The sequence below is a fragment of the Podarcis muralis genome, chromosome 11 (assembly GCF_964188315.1).
Source record: "Podarcis muralis chromosome 11, rPodMur119.hap1.1, whole genome shotgun sequence".
NCBI classification, from domain to species: Eukaryota; Metazoa; Chordata; class Lepidosauria; order Squamata; family Lacertidae; genus Podarcis; species Podarcis muralis.
Genome location: NC_135665.1, coordinates 57,787,792 through 57,808,821, shown reverse-complemented (window position 1 = coordinate 57,808,821; position 21,030 = coordinate 57,787,792). Strand labels below are relative to the sequence as shown.

At 44.8% G+C, this 21,030-nt stretch overlaps 1 protein-coding gene across 1 annotated transcript; it reads left to right on the top strand.

The window, feature by feature from the left end:
- The first annotated feature begins 1,170 nt into the window (after positions 1-1,170).
- Positions 1,171-20,835, top strand: LOC114606250 (elongation factor 2-like). The gene is made up of 15 exons (XM_028748250.2): positions 1,171-1,328; positions 4,512-4,726; positions 6,127-6,308; positions 7,567-7,778; positions 8,870-9,051; positions 9,460-9,565; positions 10,528-10,641; positions 10,927-11,065; positions 11,736-11,931; positions 12,248-12,506; positions 15,242-15,349; positions 17,509-17,862; positions 18,405-18,587; positions 19,616-19,748; positions 20,471-20,835. Exons 1-15 carry the CDS (start codon positions 1,326-1,328, stop codon positions 20,662-20,664), a joined length of 2,580 nt encoding a protein of 859 aa, XP_028604083.2. The 5' UTR covers positions 1,171-1,325; the 3' UTR covers positions 20,665-20,835.
- Positions 20,836-21,030: the final 195 nt, after the last annotated feature.

Below are 21,030 nucleotides of genomic sequence, written 5' to 3'. Positions count from 1 at the left end.
AACAGAAGTATAGCGTCCATTCAAGGGAAGTCATGGTACCACTCTGTTCTGCCTTGGTAAGACCCTACCTGGAGTCCTGTGTCCAGTTCTGGGCACCACAATGTAAGAAGGGTATTGACAAGCTGGAACCCGTGCAGAGCGGGTGGTGACTAAGGTGTTTAAAGGTCTGGAAACCGGGCCTTACAAGGAACAGTAGAGGGTATGTTCAGGACTTTTCTTCTAGAAAAAACGGTGCTGGTACAGCGTACACTTGATTACCCCCAGAAAAAAAGCACTGGGTTATGTTTAGCCTGGAAACGAGGAGATACGATAACCGTCTTCAAATACCTAAAGCAGTGTCCCATGGAAGAGGGAGCAAGCTTGTTTTCTCCTGCTCCGGAGGGTAGGATTCGAACCAATGGCTTCAAGTTACAAGAAAGGAGATTTGGACCAAAAAACAGGGGAAAGCTTTCTGACAGTGACAGCTGTTTGACAGTTGAACGGTCTCCCTTGGGAGGTTGTGGACTCCCTTTCCTTGAAATTTTTTAAGCAAAGGTTGGATAGCCATCTGTGTGCATGATCTAGTTGAGATTCCTGCATTGCAAGGGGTTGATCTAGACGATCCTCAGGATCCCTTCCAAACGCTTACAATTCTATGGCATAGCTGTCAACGTTTACCTTTTTTTAAGGGAAATTCCCTTATTCCGAATAGGATTCCTCGCAAGAAAAGGGAAAAGTTGACAGCTAGGTCCTGTGGTTCTGCTGGAGTAGCTCAGCCAGCAGAGCGCAAGACTCTTAATCTCAAGGTCATGGGTTTGAGACCCCTTGTGGGCAAAAGATTCCAGCATGGCAGGGGGTTGGACTAGATGACCCTCAGGGTCCCTTAAAATTTACAATTCTAGGATGCCATGAACAGTCACTAACAGGGAGCTTCCTATGTCCCTAACATCACATGCTTCAACGCACGCCAGGGTGTGCACCTGCTTTCACGTGCACAACAATGCGGGGGAGCGTGCATTGACAAGTTAGGGCTGAGGTCTAAGCAAAGATGCCCACGGGGGAAAGGGTGGTGGGCTTTGCGAGGGAAGAAAACAAGGCCCTGGAGGACTGCGCTGCTCCGGCGCCATGGCAACGCCGGGTGCCCCTCCCTCACAGAACCGAGCGCGAGAGGCTGCGGGTCATAGACGCCGCTTCGCAGGCAAGAAGGCCGCCCCGCTCGGAGGGTCCGTTCTAGGAGTCTGTGCTTTTCTCACCCCCCCCCCCCCAGCCCACCACCGTCTTCGGCTGAGGCGGCGATTCTTGGACGGGGGAGGAGGGAGCGGGACTATCCGGAGCCATCCGCCGAAATGGTGAGCGGTTCCCGGGAAGGGAAGGCTCGATACCCCGAGCGGGGAGGCCCGGGGACGTCCCCCAGGCTCCGTTTCGCGACGCGGGCGCCCTCCGTCCCCGCCACGGGCCCTTCTTCCCACCGCCCCCCCCCGTCCCCACCACACCGGCGGCGACCATTTTCTTTTAAGGGCAGCTGCGAGGGGAGGGGGGGTGACGCCATTCTCTAGCCCCCCTCAAGCAAACCCAGGGCGCACCTGCTGGGTTGATGCCGGTGGGGAGAAAGGGGGCGCTGGGTTAGGCGTGGGGCAGAAAAGGGGCCACGTAGGACCTCCTTATATTTCGCAAGCCGAGCCGAAGCTTTATTGGGGTGGCTTCTCTCGCCTCCCCCCCCCCACTCCTTTATAGCCCATAATGCGAATTTAGGAGCTTACCCATGGGTTATTTTTTTTTTCTGGAGGTGGGGGGGGGGTGCATGTATAAAGACGGAGATGCCCTAAAAGCTGGTTGAGATGATCCATGTTTGCAAGAGCCCTGGCTCAGAGGTGGAATTTATGCAGAATCCCAAAACTAATAATAATAATAATAATAATAATAATAATAATAATAGTCACACACACCCCTTGCTGACAGCCTGAGGTCTATTGTGTAACTGTCCTATTATGCCCTCTAAAGAGGATCTTCCTTCGCTCTCACGTTCTTGTATATAACAATAATACCAATAATAAAGGTTTTCTTTTATAATGGGAAGAGGTTGAAGGGTCTCCCGCCTCTTGCCTGCTTATTTATATTTGCCCATATAATGAAAGGTGGTTTATTTACCTTATTTTGATTGGGTCATTTTTTGACAGCAGCAGGAAAGGAGGTTTATTTACATTTTCATGCCCTGGTCTTTATTATTATTTTGACAGCCACAGGAAAGGAGAAGTGGGTATGTTTGGAGATCTGGGTGCCCTGTGCTTTCTCCTTGGAAATGTTTTTCTCCCTGTCTCCATTGTTCAGTGTGAGTGTGTGTTTGTATACACACACTTCTTCCCTGTGTGTGTGATAGAGAACTGTGCTGCATATTCATTGCGGTAGGGTTTTTTCTGTCTGGTGCCCCAGAATGCAGTGAAACGGCACGCGAGGTAGTTTAAGGAGTGGCAGAATCTGAGATAATGAAAGGAAAAGACTGTGTTTTTAGAAACAAATGCCTTTCATCACTGCTGTTTTGTGTTCATTCCGTAAGGTGCCCTGGGAAGATCAGCTGTGTCTTCTAGGTGGGCACCCACATACTGCAGCAGGCACTGCAAGAATGGGTTTTGAGGGGTGCTTTTATTTATTTATTTGGCTTGCTTCCCTTTCATCCTACCCCCCCCCCCACCTCTGTGGCTTAAAATAGCAGCAGAATGTAGCAAGCATATTTAAGGAAACAGAACCGCGATTCAGCTTTCATCATTGGTGGGGAGACTGTAGGACTGCAGCTACCAGTATATTGTTGGCACTCCTTCGTTGTATAGGGCAGGAGTAGCCAGTGTGGTGCCCTCTAGAAAAGAATAGAAAACATTTTGTGCTATAACTCCCATCAACCTGGGCTACTGACCATTCTGACTTGGAGTGATGGGAGTTGTAGTCCACTCGATCTGGAGAGCACCACCTTGGGTATTCCTGGTATAATGCATTAAAGGGCTTCAAAGCACACGTACAACAATCATTTAAGGTAAGCCAGCCTGATCTCTGATAGGGAAGGGAGATGTGTCTGAGAGAAAGTTGCTCCCTTGAGGCACATAGTTGTCATGGCTGAGGTGACCTGACCGAGAGACATTTCTGGATTATGCTTATGCAGCCTGATCCTGTGTGTATCTTTAAGGAAATCCCAGTGAGTTCAATGGGACTTCCTTCCAGGTACGTGTCCTTAGGATTGCAGCCAGTAAACAACACCAAGACTTGCCAGGTGTTTTGTCTGGAAAGGTTTACCCTTCAAATGAACTTTAGTTGTATTTATTCCTTGGTCATTTGTTAGGGTTCTTCCAGACAGAGGATTTTTGGTTTCTTTTTAGAATGTGTATTGAATGTGCATTGAATAATAGAAACAATAAACAACTGTATGCTAAATACAACAGTAACACTAATCACATATCCAAATGATAAGTTTTTTTGTCGTATATGTCATTTATCCCCAATTGATCAAATTTTGTGTTTTGTTATTCCAATAAAAACAAACCAACTCCAATTTTCTACAAACTTAGTATCTTTCTATCTGCCTTCTCTTCCTCTTAAGTTCATCATTTGACCATATGGCCCATTTTCCACACCTTAAAAGGTGGTTTAGGTTTTTTCCAGTTGGGGCAAATTCTCATCCTAGCTGCCATTAATAGGAAGACTACCATTTCAGAATCTTTATTGGGAGGCCATAACCAAGGATTTTCCTCCTTTCTAGTAAAACAGCTTCCTAGCAGGACTTTATTATGAGACATTCCCATATGGTTGGTGTGTTTTTTAAAAAAGCCAAATATGCTGATTTGGCACACCTGATTCTGACAAGCCATTTGGTATGGGCAAGCTTGCCAGTCCTCAAAGGGACTGCTACTAGCCAAGTCAGCAAACTGGGCAAGGGGGCACTGTCCAAAGGTTGTACCTCAAAGTCCCCATACTGCTTCATCCTTCCTTCTTGCTTCTAACTAATTGTACGGTGCTCAACCAACCATGGTGAAGACCACTGTCAGGGCACAGGCTCGTTTTATCCTTTGTAACATCTTGCAATTCTGTTTTCCAGTTTTGTGGGAGGTATACTACCCCTAGGACTCAACAGGCCCCAAACATTTCCCAGAAGCATCAGAACAGAAAGAAGGGTGGGTGGATTTAGGGGGAAAAAATGAGAAAGGAAAAGTGTGTCCTGTGCAGCAAAGCTGGACTTCAATGTAGGTCTTTGTGTGTGGGGAAAAACCCCAGGCTGCTGTTCCAACCCCTGCGACTCACTACCATACATACAGGTTGTTGCCTGCCCTACCATGCTCATAATAGAGAAAAGAGCAAAGTCACTTGGGCACCTTTTTTGGTCCTCCGTGGCTGCCCTCTGATCCTAGTAGCTCTGCTCAGTGTAGAGGACAAGTCAAGGCTCTTAAACCTCCCCTTTGTCCTTCGCTGTTAATTTGGTGGCATGTGTTTTCTGTCTTTGTAGGGGGAAAGGCTTAGTTTTGTTTTCTTTCTTTCCTTTTCCCGCCCAGGTGAATTTCACAATAGACCAGATCCGTGCGATCATGGACAAAAAGTCCAACATCAGGAACATGTCTGTGATTGCTCATGTTGACCATGGCAAGTCCACCCTTACAGATTCATTGGTGTGTAAAGCAGGTATCATAGCTTCAGCCAGAGCTGGTGAAACACGATTTACTGACACACGGAAAGATGAGCAGGAAAGATGCATCACAATCAAGTCTACGTGAGTATTGCTCACATTGGGCATAATGGCTTTGGCAGTAAAACACAAGCCATTTGCAAATTGTGTGTTTGAAGATAATGGGCTTAAACTGGGTCTAGTTCAGTGGTTTTCCTCTTAACTGATTTAATTGTGCACATTGAAATGACGGTTGCTGGGTTTTTCTTATTATTGCTCTTATTAAAAACAAAAAAATCAAGAAACTACAGAAGGGTTGGATTCCTTGCCTTCCTGTTAAAACAAATACCATGAGGAGTCTTGTGGCAGCTTAAAGATTGTCAGGTTTATTGTGGCAGAAGATGTGTGGAGTGTGATCCTTAGTATTCACATACACATACACACACACACACACACACACACCATAAACATAAGGGGCCAGAGTTACTGATACAAATCATAATGATTTTGGCACTGAATTACATGTATGTAATGTATAGGAAAAATGAAGGCTACAGTTTCAGGCTCATTGTATTGACCTTGAATCTATATGCTATCCAATGTACCCCCCGCTTCAACTCAGCAATTTCAGTATACAGTCACCTCAAGTTGCGTCCGCTTCAGGTTACGTGTTTTCGTGTTGCGTCCTACGGCATTCTGGAAGTACCGGAACGGGTTACTTCTGGGTTTCGCCGCATGTGCAGAAGCGCTGAATCGTGCTTTGTGCATGTGTGCAGACGCAGCACTTCGGCTTGCATCAGTTCCGTGTTACGGATGGGCCTCCAGAACGGATCCTGTCCGTAACACAAGGTCCTATTGTACTTGGTTTAATTTGGCCCTAATTAATATTTATATCCCACATCTCCAGGATGTTGTTCTTGCGGCAGCCTTAATATTTTTTGCAAAATTAACAATGAAACGAGTTTTTAAATCTCATTCATAAACAGCTGAAAACAAAGGCGTTAAAAACATAAAATCAATATCCCGTTGGCTGTGCCAGGAAACTGAATGCTTTACTAAAAAGGGAAATCTTCATTGCCCTCTGAAAACTCTCAAGAGAGTTGACCAGATGCAGCTCTCCAAATGAAGGAATCCAATGAAGGGATGCTACCATCACAGAGACAGATCTAGTCTCTGCTACCTGCACTTCCACAAATGCAGGGACCCTATGCAGTGCCTCCTTAGCTAGTCTTAATGCATGTAGGGCAGGATGAGGAATTCAACATAGTTCTTAAAACTGGACTTCCAGTTCCATCAACCCGGGCCATTAGCCACACTTGTTTGTGGTTGATGCACGTTGGAATCCAACACCATCTGTACAACTGCCTCCAAGTTCCCCCTTCTTGGGACATACCTCAAGCCTCAATGCCTCAAGTTCAAAGTGCCTCAAGCCCCAGCTGTGGTGTTTATTGAAATTATGCATAAATGTAAATATATTTTGGGGAAACCCTCCATCTCTTTTGTAGGGCCATTTCTCTCTACTACGAGCTCTCAGAAAATGATTTAGCCTTCATCAAACAATCCAAAGATGGCTCTGGCTTTCTCATTAATTTAATCGACTCCCCTGGGCATGTGGATTTCTCCTCTGAAGTCACAGCAGCACTTCGTGTCACTGATGGTGCTCTTGTAGTTGTTGACTGTGTTTCAGGTAAGTGTGCTAAAACTGGGGAACTGTAATTGCTTGTGAGAAATCTGTTGTTTGTGAGGCAGCCAGTAAGAGATAGCAGGGGATAAGAATCCTTTGAGAACAAGTGATTGTGTTTTTAGTATTTTGTAGTTCTGCTCTTATAGAATCATGAAATTGCACAGTTGGAAGGGGCCCCGAGGGTGACAATCCCAGCCTTTCTACCAAGTGAGTGGAACAGGACATTGTCTCTTGCATAGCACAAGGTTTCAAAGGCATAGCATGAAGTCACGGGCAAGATCCTGCTCCTTGGGGGGGAGGAGTGTCCTAGCAACCAGAGATATTTGGTTGGCTAAGAAGGCTGGTCAAAATTTGCGGATCCCTGTTTATGTCTGCGCAGCACTTTTAAATATGAACCAGCCAAAAGTATTCTAGAAATTGGAATATGTGCTTATGTGACATGTGGCTGATGTTTCTTGTGCCGTCTGTTAAGCCCACAGGTTAATATAAAAGGAAGCTGAAAGCATAGTTCCTGCATTGTGCACACAGTACAGCGTGGAGATTCAATATGGATGTGACAAGCCCAGTATCTATCTGCTCCTTAGTAGTGAAACTCACTGGGTAACTGAATGACTATCAATCTAAAGTACATCATGGGGTGTTGTGGGGCACTAAAATGTCATCCTCAGTTCTTGGAAAAGAAGTGGACTATAATGCTAGCAAACCTCTTCTAATAATTTATATAGAGTGTGCTGAGACCTTATTATAGTTGAGGCTTTTAGCCTTGAGAATTTGACACACACCCTTTTAAATAAGGAAATGCTTAGCCCTTACCATTGTGAAAATGACCTTCAAAATGTGTCTGGTGACTTCCCTGCAGCTCAGGAAGCTCAACAAAATTTCCTGTGGTCAAGGCTTCAGAATAATCTGTGTGACTTACAAAACCTACACAGTGTATGGAATTTCAGCAGTCTGCAATAGCCTGAATGCTATGGGATGCAAGGGTGATGCTCTAGCAGTATTTAACAGTCTTGTTTTTGTAAACTGGCACAAAATCAGTTCACTAAGGTGGTAGCTAAACCTTTTAAATGAAAACAAGTAAAACCAATGGTTACCCATAGCTTCAGGTTGTTAGGCAGCAAGCCATCTTGTTGATCCTTCTCTTCACTGAGTTGAAATTTTCAGGGCAGACCTGGGTGACTTTTCTACAGTCAGTTCTGTTGCAACAGGTTTTCTCTGGAAGCAGGCTAAGCAAACACTGCCTGTCCACTTTCTCGCCTAGGGGTTTGTGTGCAGACTGAGACAGTGCTCCGCCAAGCGATTGCTGAGCGTATCAAGCCAGTGCTGATGATGAATAAGATGGATCGTGCTTTGCTGGAGCTGCAGTTAGAGCCGGAAGAACTTTACCAGACCTTCCAGCGTATCGTAGAAAACGTCAATGTTATAATATCCACTTATGGAGAGGGTGAAACTGGACCCATGGGTAATATTATGGTAAAGAGAACTTACGTTGACATTGGAGTGGATCTGAAAACTATTTTCGGAAGGGTCAAATCCTGCTACGCCAAGCTAGCGCAGAAGTTATTTTTCTTGCCTACCTGTGCAAAAACTGTTCACGTGAGAGCATCCTGCTTGTGGAATTTGCTGCTGCAGTTTCTCAGAGCAGCTCTTGCAAGGTTATACTATTCCTTGGGGAGAAACCATAGCTCACTTTCAGAGCACACTCACTTCGTTCACCAGAGGCCCCAGAATCGGGCCTTGGCATCTCCAATTTGGGAGGAAAAAAACAGATCTCTGGTATCAGGGCTCAGAAAGGCATTCCTCTGCTGAGACCTTGGAGAGCTACTGCTAGTCAAGGAGGCACTACTGAGCTAGATAGGCTGGTACTTTGACTCAGAATAAAGCAACTTTGAATGTCTCTTCTACTACAGAGTGCTTGTTTGAGCAGTTATTTGTGCAGGCAAAGCCATGAAAAATAACAATGTTGGCATTTTTTTTTTTTTTGTCTCAGTGGAGAAGCCACATCAACACCCTGCAACTGACTTGAGTCCCTTTTAAGCAGAGGTGACTAACCTTTGGCCCTATGGATGTCATTGGACTCCAAATCTCATCATTTCTGACCGTTGGCCATCTGGCTGGGGCTAATGGGTATTGAAGTCCGACAGCGTCTGGAGGGCACCTGTTTTAAAGCATAGGTGATGATTAAGCTGTGATATGGATGCCACAGATTGCTTTTCTGGACAAGATCAGGGTTCAGTCCAACCTGCCTCTTGTGTTCTACAGATCAGTAGTCGAGGCAAAACTGCAGGCCCATTCTTGGGTTGCCACCCTCCAGACCTCTCATGAAGGAGGCATGTTGAGAAAGGCAATATATAAGTGGGGTACAGAACACTGTTTCTTTAATTTATTGAAGCACTTTTTGGTGGCTGCTCAAGAAGTACATACTAGCCAAAATGGTTTGGCCCCAGATGATGCTCATTTTGATACAAGCCGCCTAGATTTCAGTGGAATGTGGGTATGTTTAGGGTTGCATTCTTGATGTGTTCCTGTGATTAAAAACAGCCCCTCCCTCCTTCTGTTTGTAGATTGATCCAGTCATTGGTACTGTTGGCTTTGGCTCTGGCCTGCATGGTTGGGCTTTTACTCTGAAACAGTTTGCCGAGATGTATGTAGCCAAATTTGCTGCCAAAGGGGAAAAAGCACAGCTGCCAGCAGCAGAAAGAGCCAAGAAGGTAGAAGACATGATGAAAAAGCTATGGGGAGACAAGTGAGTAAGGGAATATATATTTATGCATAGCAGTTGGTGTCACCCAGATAAGTCAGTTTGACCAGAATCAATCGTTCTGTGGTGTGTACTTGCGTATATAATGCACTCACCTATGGGTTTTGGTTGTTCCGCTTACGAAATCAAGATACTAAATACCTACGATAATTAAAAAGTGGTTAGGTACTGAATAAACTAGAAATAATGTCAACATGGCTGTGACAACTGTAAGTGTATATTTGATCTCTCTGCTTTGTAAATCAAGAAGAAACACAGGCAGTAGGATATGGCGGGATCACTGGCGCTTTGCTTGATGAATTGAGAAGTCCAAATAAGATACCTTCTGTTTCTTTTTCAGTTCCTCAACCTTTTCACTGTATGTAAAAAAATAAGCCTTGCTTTTTAATTTAGGTATTTTGACCCGGCAAATGGAAAATTCAGTAAATCGGCAACCAACCCCGATGGAAAGAAATTGCCGCGGACTTTCTGCCAACTCATCCTGGATCCTATTTTTAAGGTGAAACTCTGTTCGGCAAAAATAGTATTATCACCTAAACGTGAGAATTATTCCCTCCCTCAATCTGTTAGGAGTACTCCCAAGAATAAGCTATTCTTCTGGGTGCTGAAGAATAGAGTGAAGGATCCATGAGAAACCTCAGGCCACTTACTGCCAGCAGACAGGCTTCCCTAGTCTTGATAAAACATCCCTGGAGTAAATGTATTTGCAGCAGCTAACTAAGCAGGCTGATTCCCCTCCCCCCACCTGTGCAACACACATCAGTTAAGTTATAGAGTGTTTAACCGATGACATGAATGTGCCTTAAAGCATACTGTCAGGGGACCAGCTTATTGACTCGTCCATTGACAAAACGTTAAGCTTCCAGAATCATGAACCTAGCAGGATCTGCAGAATGCAAAGTGCCCTTGAGTATCGGTAGCAAGCTATAAGATATGGAAGCTGCTCTTCTGCAGCCTTGGGTGGAAATCATGTTTAGCCTATGGAAGTACTGCGCATTCAGTAAACCAGGCACATAAGCCCTCTTCAAGCTGTAGTGATGCTGTGAGGATGGTTGTGCAGGCTCCTCCTCATTAGCATTCTTCCCCCTGTACGAATTGGAGGGCAACTGTTAGAAGAAGAGGCCTCCTGTAGCCATAGTGACTCCTGAACCCTGATTTTCCAAGGTACAGGAGACTCCTTGCTTGATGCAGTTACCTTCCAACTTTTGGTAGGCAAAGAGAATGACAAGGGGGTGGAGCGAATCCACTCATTCCGCCCCCCCCCCCCCCAAATGATTACAGGTCACAGATTAAGAGCACCTGAATTAATTAAACTATGTGACAAGACCTGTCTCTTAAAGTGGCGTAGAGGAAATCCTCATTTGGCTTGACTTTCATTCAACACTCTGTTCTCGGCAGCTGATTGATGGCATGCTAGATCGACGGGGCAAACAAAATCTCTAACATACTTTCGCTGTGTAGGTCTTCGATGCCATTATGAACTTTAAGAAGGAAGAAGCGTCCAAACTGATAGAGAAACTGGACATCAAGCTGGATGCTGAAGACCGAGAAAAGGAGGGGAAGCCACTGCTCAAGGTACTTTGATACCGTGTGTGTCTATGTCTCGGTGTCCCTTTTGGCACAGCTGTGCTAAGCAGCACCTGCTTTGCAGACAGAAAGTTGCCAGTTCAGTCTGGGGTAGCACGACAGGAAACGGCCTGGGGCACTGGGGCATGGCCAACTTTATATATTCTTATGAGATGGGCGCTGGAAGAGTGACATCGCATTTCTGAAGAGGAACATCGCTCTTCCAGTTTAGCCAAACAAAGAAACTAAAGGGTGAAACAGTAGCTTGAGCTGTGTTCAATGTCTGTTTCCCAGGCTGTAATGCGTCGCTGGCTTCCTGCCGGTGATGCCTTACTTCAGATGATTACCATCCACTTGCCTTCCCCTGTTACGGCGCAGAAATATCGCTGTGAACTTCTGTATGAGGGACCGCCTGATGATGAAGCAGCTATGGGTAAGATGACATTCGCAATCCAAGGCAGAAAATGACTACTTTGCAAACCCTTGAAATTTTTGACTGTATCTTTTTTTTTTAATTCCCCATCATTATTCATACTAGGCTCTGTGTTCATTGGCAGATGTTGGCCTTCTCGTTTATGACACTGTATAAATCTTTTAAGAATGGGGAGTGAGACCTGATGGTGTAGCAGGACCTGACACTCCTAAAGGTCCTCAGCTGAACTACCTTGGAACTATTATATAAGCAGCCCTCTACCAAACACGCTTCCCATTTCATTCACCTACAGTGGTACCTCGGGTTACAAACGCTTCGGGTTACAAACTCCGCTAACCCGGAAGTAGTATCTCGGGTTGAGAACTTTGCCCCAGGATGAGAACGGAAATCGCGCAGCGGGAGGCCCCATTAGCGAAAGCGTGCCTCAGGTTAAGAAGGGTTTCGGGTTAAGAACGGACCTCTGAAACGAATTAAGTTAGTAACCCGAGGTACCACTGTATTTGGATAGACTTTGCTTTTGTCCAATTAGTTTCCTGTGCCCAATTGATCGGCAACATATAACTGATTTTTACGTTTCATTTTTAAAAAGGAAGGCAAATCCCCCATCATTATATCTCACCTGATTTCAAAACTGCCTGTGAGTCACTATCTGTGCATTGTTTTGCTGCAGGTGTTAAGAACTGTGATCCAAAGGGCCCTTTGATGATGTACATCTCCAAAATGGTCCCCACGTCTGACAAAGGTCGTTTCTATGCCTTTGGGCGGGTCTTCTCTGGCATTGTTTCCACAGGCCAGAAAGTACGAATCATGGGGCCAAACTATACCCCAGGAAAGAAGGAAGATCTCTACCTGAAGCCCATTCAAAGGTAGATTGTGATGGCGTCATTTCTTTTGGAAGTCGATGCATGCAAAAAAAAATCACAATGTTATAATATGTGTATATTTTTGTTTTATGGGGGCGGGGAACCTGATAAGAGGCAGCAGCATTTTTATTTTTTCTGAGAATTTTTTCTTTATGGCATGCCCAATATAACTTTAGTTACTGAGAGATATGATAGACAGTTAAAAGGGCAATTAGAGAGAAGACCTTTTATGTAAAAAGGTTGGGTTTTTTTCTAAAATTTTAAAAAAAAAATACTTCCGATGATAAAATAGATTGTTACCCATCCTCTGTCTTTGTAGAACCATTTTGATGATGGGTCGTTATGTTGAGCCCATTGAGGATGTACCTTGTGGCAACATTGTTGGCCTAGTTGGTGTTGACCAGTTTTTGGTGAAGACGGGCACCATTACCACCTTTGAACATGCCCACAACATGAGAGTGATGAAATTTAGTGTTAGCCCAGTTGTGCGGGTTGCAGTTGAAGCAAAAAACCCTGCCGACCTACCAAAACTAGTGGAAGGTCTAAAGCGTCTCGCCAAGTCTGACCCTATGGTCCAGGTGAGTGTTAGCTGTAACTTTGTGAATTATTGGTTTGCAGTGGAGCTTTGCTGGAAGAGAGTTTTTTCGTTAATAGCATTTGCAAGCATGCCACTCAAGGGAAGCAGCTATAGACTTGCTCAGAACTCGGACAGAAATTTCAAAATAAAGTAATCCAGTAATCCTTAACATTTGTAGTCAGCCTATGTCTTAATATTCATTTCAGTCTCTTCCATCGGAAGACTGAATAACTGCCACTTTGTGAATAGTGGGGTGGGAAGTGTATAAGATCTAGCACGTTCACAAATACTGTACCTTCCAAGAATGGGGATATTGTCAGAGTGAAAGGTTGAAATGATATCTGTGGGGAACTTGTAGTAGTGTTGCAACCAGGAAGAAAGCCTCACCACGTCATAAGAGTCAAAAACTAATGAATACAGGAGGGATTTATTAACCAGGTTAATTTTGCAGGGTGTGGTCTGAAGGGACATTTTGCAGCATCCCTGCTTAAGCTAAGCGGGTCTGGTCAGTGTCTGGATGGGAGATTGCCTGGGAACCCAGGTGCTCCAAAATAGCAGGATGTAAACGGAAGAAATAAAACACGTTTTCCCAAATAAGCTTCTCTCACTTGCTCCAGAGTAAGTGAAGATTCAGTTGTAGAGTAACAAATTCCTCTTCAGATTTACTGGCTCTTAGGAAGCTGCCTTCTCTTAGCTGAAGAAGATTGAATTCAATCAGAGTAAAGTTTCCATAATTTTTAACTGTTGCGGAGTTTCAGCTAAAGAAGAAAACTGTGTTTTGGAATGGTTAGGGAAATTTGGGGACAACTTGGTACTAAACCTTTCCTGTCGTCATTGGTTCTTACCTTTCTCATTAACACGTGATAAGGACAGGATGGTGGAAATTGCTGCTCCCTTTTACTACAGATGCATCTGGAAGAATATAAACAGGACAGGCAGTGACTAAGGAAGAAAGGTCCTGGCTGGGTGGGGAGGGCAGTGAATGCCTGTATTCAGTGGTGATGCAAAACCATGGTCCAGGGCGGGCATTTTGAGTCCAGAGGCCAAATGTAGCCTTTTTATCTGGCCCTTGGGACTTTTTTCAGGCCATACCCCTTAACAGCCCTATTCCATACCCTCCTTCAATATTTTTGCCTGGCTGGAATGTGTTTTTGAGCTCTGGCAATGTCTCTTGGCTGCCTGGATGGGGTGGGTGTGTTTGTAGAAACTAGCTTACTGTACAAAGGTAACATTAACCATTGGGTGTTTTGCCCACTTTTGCCTCTGGCACCAGAAAAGGTTGATCAGATGTGGTCCTTGGCCTGAAAAAAATGGTTTCCTATCCCTTCGCATTACAGTAACTTAGTGAACCTCGGATTTGTAAGCTTCTCCCTCACCCAAGAAAATGTGAAGCTTCTGGGCATAACAAATTGCACCTTCCTGATTCGTCCATATATGAAGAAACTGGTTTTTACAAACCACAGTTCACAACATCAAACCAAAGGTGTATGTCACTCAAATCTCTCACACGCAAGGAAATGGGGAGAGAAACATACAAGCTTGAGGCTTACCACAGGCTAGTTTGTACAGTGGTACCTTGGTTTACGAACTTAATCCGTTCTGGAAGCTCATTCTTAAACCGAAACCGTTCTTAAACTGAGGCGCGCTTTCCCTAATGAGGCCTCCCGCCGCCAGTGCCCTTCCACCGTTCGGATCCCATTCTTAGACCGAAGTAAATTTCTCAAACCGGGACACTATTTCTGGTTTTGCAGAACAAAAAAATTCCTTCCAGTAGCACCTTAAAGACCAACTAAGTTAGTTCTTGGTATGAGCTTTCGTGTGCATGCACACTTCTTCAGATACACTTCTTCAGTGTATCTGAAGAAGTGTGCATGCACACGAAAGCTCATACCAAGAACTAACTTAGTTGGTCTTTAAGGTGCTACTGGAAGGAATTTTGTTTTGTTTTGACTATGGCAGACCAACACGGCTACCTATCTGTAACTGGTTTTGCAGAGTTTGTAAACAGAATCGTTCTTAAACCGGACTGTTCTTAAACCGAGGTACCACTGTAGTTAGTTATGACATCTGAATGTGGTCACTAGTGAGAGGTTATAACCATTGTGTAGAAGACAGAGCTCAAATGCAGCAAACATCCATACTGCTAGTGCACTGTTGATCTGTGCTTTTAAAGACTTCTGTACAATCCCAGAGCTCTGTAGGAATCTTTGAAATTGCAGGATGTTTTGTTGTCAAAACACATTTTTATCAGGAACAATGTTCCCCCTTCCATGCTCTCAGGAAGGGATGTGATAACAATTCTAATAAATAAATACAAGCATATTATAGGTAGGCCTTGGTCTTGGGTAGTACTCTTTCTTGTGTTTTCAAAATTAGGAAGCATTTGTCTCCCCTTCTTCTGTGTGGTGGGGTGGCTCTGTTTGAACCTACTGCTGCACAGGCTATAGAGCATGGCATAAGTGTTAGAAGTGCTGCATTTTACCTGGCAGTACCTTGCATTTAACAGGTAGGTGCAATGCTTGGAGGTCAAGGGTAGAAAGCACATCACAACCTAAGCCCAACTTTCCCCATGATGATTTCTGCATAACAGTTGTGGAAAGGCCCAATGCTTTGATCTTTTGAAAACGGCTTGGCAGAATTGTAGCACGTTCTGCAGCATGATAAGGAAATGCTGCTAGGTTTTCATAACGTTTTCCTCCTGAAACAACCTAATAACCAACTTTTCCTGTTCACCAGTGCATTATTGAGGAATCTGGAGAGCACATTGTTGCTGGAGCTGGTGAGCTGCATCTGGAAATTTGCCTGAAAGATCTGGAAGAGGACCATGCCTGTATTCCCATCAAGGTATGCAAACTCCCATGCTGTGTGGGCAGGGTTAGAACATGTAAATGCCAGATGGACTGAGAATATGAATTTTTTAAAATAGGAATTAGATATTGGGATTTGGTTTTGTGCCAAATAAATGAGACCTGTGGGTATAGGGCAGTATACAAAGTTAATAAATAAAATACAATTCAGTAGCCTGAAAAAAATGAAAATTGAGTCTCTTTCTATGACCTGCGTACACTTAATTTTGAAGGGACACGGGTGGCGCTGTGGGTTAAACCACAGAGCCTAGGACTTGCCAATCGGAAGGTTGGCGGTTCGAATCCCCGCGACAGGGTGAGCTCCCACTGCTCGGTCCCAGCTCCTGCCAACCTCGCAGTTCGAAAGCAGGTCAAAGTGCAAGTAGATAAATAGGTACCGCTCCATTGGGAAGGTAAACGGCGTTTCCGTGCGCTGCTCTGGTTCGCCAGAAGCGGCTTAGTCATGCTGGCCACATGACCAGAGCTGTACTCTGGCTCCCTCGGCCAATAAAGCGAGATGAGTGCCGCAACCCCAGAGTTGACTGGACCTAATGGTCAGGGGTCCCTTTACCTTTACCTTACACTTAATTTTGCTTCCAATGGTTGGACCTCTTTTGGTAGGAGACTGGCAGGCAAAGGTAGAGGATGGGGCCGGGGGAGAAGATGCGAAATAAGCCTGGGACTCTCAGTAAGGTTAATTTCTACATTAGGTCCTAGGTTTTGAACATGCTTGTTCTGCATATAAATCCCAGAGCACGAGATGCAAATGCCTATTGACTTCTAGATCGCTGCTGTGCTCTTGTGCTTCTTCTCCCAGTCATTTCAGTGTGGCTTGTGGAAATGCTTATTAACCAGCATCTAACCAGTGTACTTGCCAGCTCACCATGGCTGAGCACATCTTTTTGCTCGGGCAAAATAACAGAATCAGGGAGGGCCACCACCCTTCTTCTCTGTCTGGAGAAGCATGAGGATCTCTGCAATACCAGGCCGACTTCAGAAGTACAGCTGAATGGTGGTCATATTCCTTGATGTCACACGGAACAAAGGTGACACCTGGAGAGCCAAGAGACTTGTGCTGCTTTCTGGGAATTTGAGGGTTAGTGCACTGGAGACAAGCTCCCGCCCCTCTCGACTCTGGAGACAAAGGTTCATCTCCCACAGTGGTGCAGGGTGCCGTATTTGCTTGCAGAGGTGAGAGACATGGTCACAGCATGAACTAGAGCTGCCAAGGCAAACCTAGATTTCTTAATCGGATTATTCATTTGGATTTCACTTGGTAACAGGGAACAGCGATTTGTGTTAGCATTTCAAGGAATCTCAATCCAGCTTTTTCTAGATTACTCGTCAAATGGTGTTGCTGCTTCTGTATTGCTCACTAGTAATTCTAGTAATTCATGATAGAGCCTAAATCTGGCAATGAAATCTGTAAAACACTCAATGTAGCCTCTGCTGAGGATGTCTGACTGCCATATCTGGCCTGGTGTGCCATGTATCCCTACCTAGGGGCCACACATGTTATAGTAAAGCTAATGGGACCCCTGACCATTAGGTCCAGTTGCGGCCGACTCTGGGGTTGCGGCGCTCACCTCGCTTTATTGGCCGAGGGAGCTGGCGTACAGCTTCCGGGTCATGTGGCCAGCACGACTAAGCCGCTTTCTGGCGAACCAGAGCAGCGCATGGAAACGCTGTTTACCTTCCCGCTGGAGCGGTACCTATTTATCTACTTGCACTTTGACGTGCTTTCTAACTGCTAGGTTGGCAGGAGCAGGGACCGAGCAGTGGGAGCTCACCCTGTCGCGGGGATTCGAACCGCCAACCTTCTGATTGGCAAGTCCTAGGCTCTGTGGTTTAACCCACAGCGCCACCCGCGTCCCTTCAAAATTAAGTGTACGCAGGTCATATAAATTCGCGGGGATTCGAACTGCCAACCTTCTGATCGGCAAGTCCTAGGCTCTGTGGTTTAACCCACAGCGCCACCCGAGTCCCACACACATGTTATAATGAGGCTCCAGTTTTGGTATGTGTAGCGGGGGACATGTTCCATCACTAGCTTGAAATGAACATGTGAAACTGGGTGGTAAAGGTTGATCTCAGCATAGAATGAATCTGTAAAGTGGACTCGAATTTATTTGACACTCCTCTTTTGCAACATAACAGAAATCAGACCCGGTAGTATCTTATCGGGAGACAGTCTCTGAAGAATCGACCCAGATGTGCTTGTCCAAATCCCCCAACAAGCACAACCGGTTGTATATGAAAGCCCGCCCTTTCCCTGACGGGTTGGCAGAAGATATAGACAAAGGGGATGTCAGCTCCCGCCAAGAGCTGAAGCAACGGGCTCGGTACCTGGCCGAGAAGTACGAGTGGGATGTGTCTGAAGCACGGAAGATCTGGTGCTTTGGTCCCGACGGAACAGGCCCCAACATCCTGGTGGACATCACCAAAGGGGTCCAGTACCTCAATGAAATAAAGGATAGCGTGGTCGCCGGATTCCAGTGGGCAACGAAAGAGGCAAGTCTGCCATAAAATTAGCACTTGATACACAAGATTTTTGAAATTTTACTGCTCTCAGGTTCAATCCCTGATAACTCATGGGTTGTTTAAAATAAAAAGATCTGAGGTCGCACAGCAGAGATTCCTAGGCAGCCAGTACTGGGCTTGATAGACCTCAGTGTTATGTTTCTGTTTAGGGCTGTTCCATATGCTTTTAGTAATTCCCCACGTGTTGCACTATGAATGGTTTCACTTGGATACAAACGGTCTTAAAACACATTAAATGTTTCTGTGAAACGCCACCTACTATCTTAATTTTCTTTGCTGCGCATAAGGTGTTTGATGCTAAGTTTTTTCATTATTATTTGCAAGCCTCTCTAGTGGCAGGAAGACCTCCCAACACTTTAATGCTCCGTAATGTTTTTCTTTATTCCCACACAAGTAGCAACTTAACTTTTTTCTTTTGCCAGCTGAATTAAAACAAGTTTAAGCATTAGGATGCCAATAGTACTGCAGTCAGAAGTCTTTTCCTTTCCACTTTTGACTGTTGTCTTTTGCAGGGCGTTCTGTGTGAGGAGAACATGCGGGGAGTTCGCTTTGACATCCATGATGTTACTCTCCATGCTGATGCCATCCACCGGGGTGGTGGGCAAATCATCCCAACTGCAAGGAGGGTTCTGTATGCCTCTGCCTTGACTGCCCAGCCCCGATTGATGGAACCCATCTATCTTGTCGAGATTCAGGTATGTCACTGGACGGGTGGGTTGCCCCTGCTGAGACTTTGAAGCAGGAATCAAAACTCCTCCTCTTAGTTTTGGGATTTCACTGTCACAGTGAACTCAGGTCCACTCTTGTTTTATCCCACTCCTGTTAGAACAAGAGCAGTATTGCTGGCTTCTAGGAAATTCCTCTCAACCCCCAACAGATTTCGTTCTTACTACTAGCCCTGCTTGTGCACAGATGTGCAGCTGAAGAGCCTCACTTGACATACAGTGGTACCTCGCAAGACGAATGCCTCGGAAGATGAAAAACTCGCAAGACGAAAGAGTTTTTCGTTTTTTGAGTTGCTTCGCAAGACGAATTTCCCTATGGGCTTGCTTCGCAAGATGAAAACATCTTGCAAGTTTGTTTCCTTTTTCTTAAAACCGCTTGAAGAGGTGCAGTTGCAACTTCACTGTGCTTCGCAAGACGAAAAATTCTCAAGACGAAAAAACTCGCAGAACGAATTAATTTCGTCTTGCGAGGCACCACTGTACTATGAAAGAACATGAGTTTTAAGCATGTTTCATATTAACTATCTTGGACCTAGGCAGCATTGGCCGATTCCTCACTAAGGCTGCAATTCTTGCCCTACGTACCTGGGAAGTAACCCCAACTTCAGACTGTACGTGGTATGGATTGCAGCCTTCATCATTTATTTTTGTCTTCCCATTTAAGTGGAGAAATCTAGTCTGCCACCATAAAAGCAGCTAATTTGCTACTTAGTCAGGTGAGACTTTTGCAACATAAAATTGAATAATGGTTTAGTAATGTATAAAATTTATTAACTCTACCAGGGCAAAAATGCTTTTATTCAAGATGTCACATGGAGCTGTCTTTGTATTAAGATCCTTAAGTGCTGCTCTAGTGCATTTTATTGTAAATAAAATAATTTAGTCGTATGAAATTCAAAAGGTCCTGTGTCTTATAGTTAATTGTTGATGAAAGGAGATACCACGGACTTTCCTTTGAGCTGATGGGAAAAATCTAAACAGCTGCCTTTCTTCCCTAGTGCCCAGAACAAGTGGTTGGAGGCATTTATGGTGTGCTGAATCGAAAACGTGGTCATGTTTTTGAAGAGTCCCAAGTAGCTGGGACACCCATGTTTGTGGTCAAAGCATATCTGCCAGTTAATGAGTCTTTTGGTAAGAGATTGACTACTGATTTTATGACTTTATCAAATCCCACTGGGTGGTTCATACCATTCTTCCAGTTAAGTCACTAGTTTTGGGGGGAAGCTGTAATACAATGAAATAAAAACTAGCATTCTTGGCTCAAGTATTCCTGCTTTCAACTTTGCCAGGAAAAGTAGCTGCCCATAATGGAGTAGTACCTAAGCCTAAGAGGGAAAATTACCCAGAATGAATTAGCAGATATGAGAGGCTGGACATTATAGAGTTATGGAACAGTCAAATTGTATTCTGGATAGTGATACTAGAGTTAGGAAGCGGACTTGTGCTGAGTCAGACCATTGGTCCATCAAGCTCAGCAGTTTCATTCACTGACTGGCAATGGCTTGCCAGGGTTTCAGGCTGGTGATGATTCTGAACCCTTACTTGGCAGTGTCAGAGATTGAACCCAGGGCCTCCTGCATACTAAACAGATGCTCTTACCACTGAACGACAACCCGTTCTTAGGAGTTAAAGAAATGCAGTGAGGAAAAGGCGGGTGTAGAAGAGCAAAGAAATTTAAGCTAGATTGAACAAGCTTTTCCTGTTGGTATGAATTTAGCATTATTAATGCTGCGTCAGATAAACTTGCTAAAGGTGGCTAAGTAAGAACTTCTGTTTGAATGAAAGGTCTGACAGAGGATACTGTAAGGGGTGTTCTAAGCCTTACAAGTTACTCATTTTTTTCATCTCCATAGGTTTCACTGCTGATTTGAGATCCAATACCGGTGGCCAGGCTTTCCCACAATGCGTCTTTGATCACTGGCAGATTTTGCCCGGAGACCCCTACGATGCTAATTCACGACCCTTCCAAGTCGTGGCTGAAACACGCAAACGCAAAGGCTTGAAGGAAGGTATTCCACCTCTGGACAACTTCCTAGACAAATTGTAACTACAACCTCATCCAGGTCAGGGGTGCCTATTCTAGCACTCAACTTCATCACAGAATTGGATTGCTTCACCAAGCCAGCAAAGGAGTGGGAAACTGAACAGAAAAACTCCAAACATCTAGCAATTATGTCATGTTCACCTAATGAGAAATAAAAGTATGTGTTGAACCGCTTATCTGGTGAAATTCTTGTTTCTGCAGTAAGCAGGCTTCCCCACTTCTCACTGGTATCTATTTTAAGAGCCCTATGCTGAAACAGAATTCATTTTGCAGAGACCTTACGAGCTCTTGTTCCAAAATCACTTGAAGGCCTTTAATCTTATTTGCAATTGCCCTATTACGTACAAACAGTAGCTTTAACAGATGAGA

Excerpts from the sequence above, each read along its gene's own strand:
- LOC114606250 (XM_028748250.2), top strand. Across the intron at positions 4,727-6,126 it reads TGCATCACAATCAAGTCTAC|GGCCATTTCTCTCTACTACG; the intron begins GTGAGTATTGCT and ends TCTCTTTTGTAG. Across the intron at positions 9,566-10,527 it reads TCCTGGATCCTATTTTTAAG|GTCTTCGATGCCATTATGAA; the intron begins GTGAAACTCTGT and ends TTCGCTGTGTAG.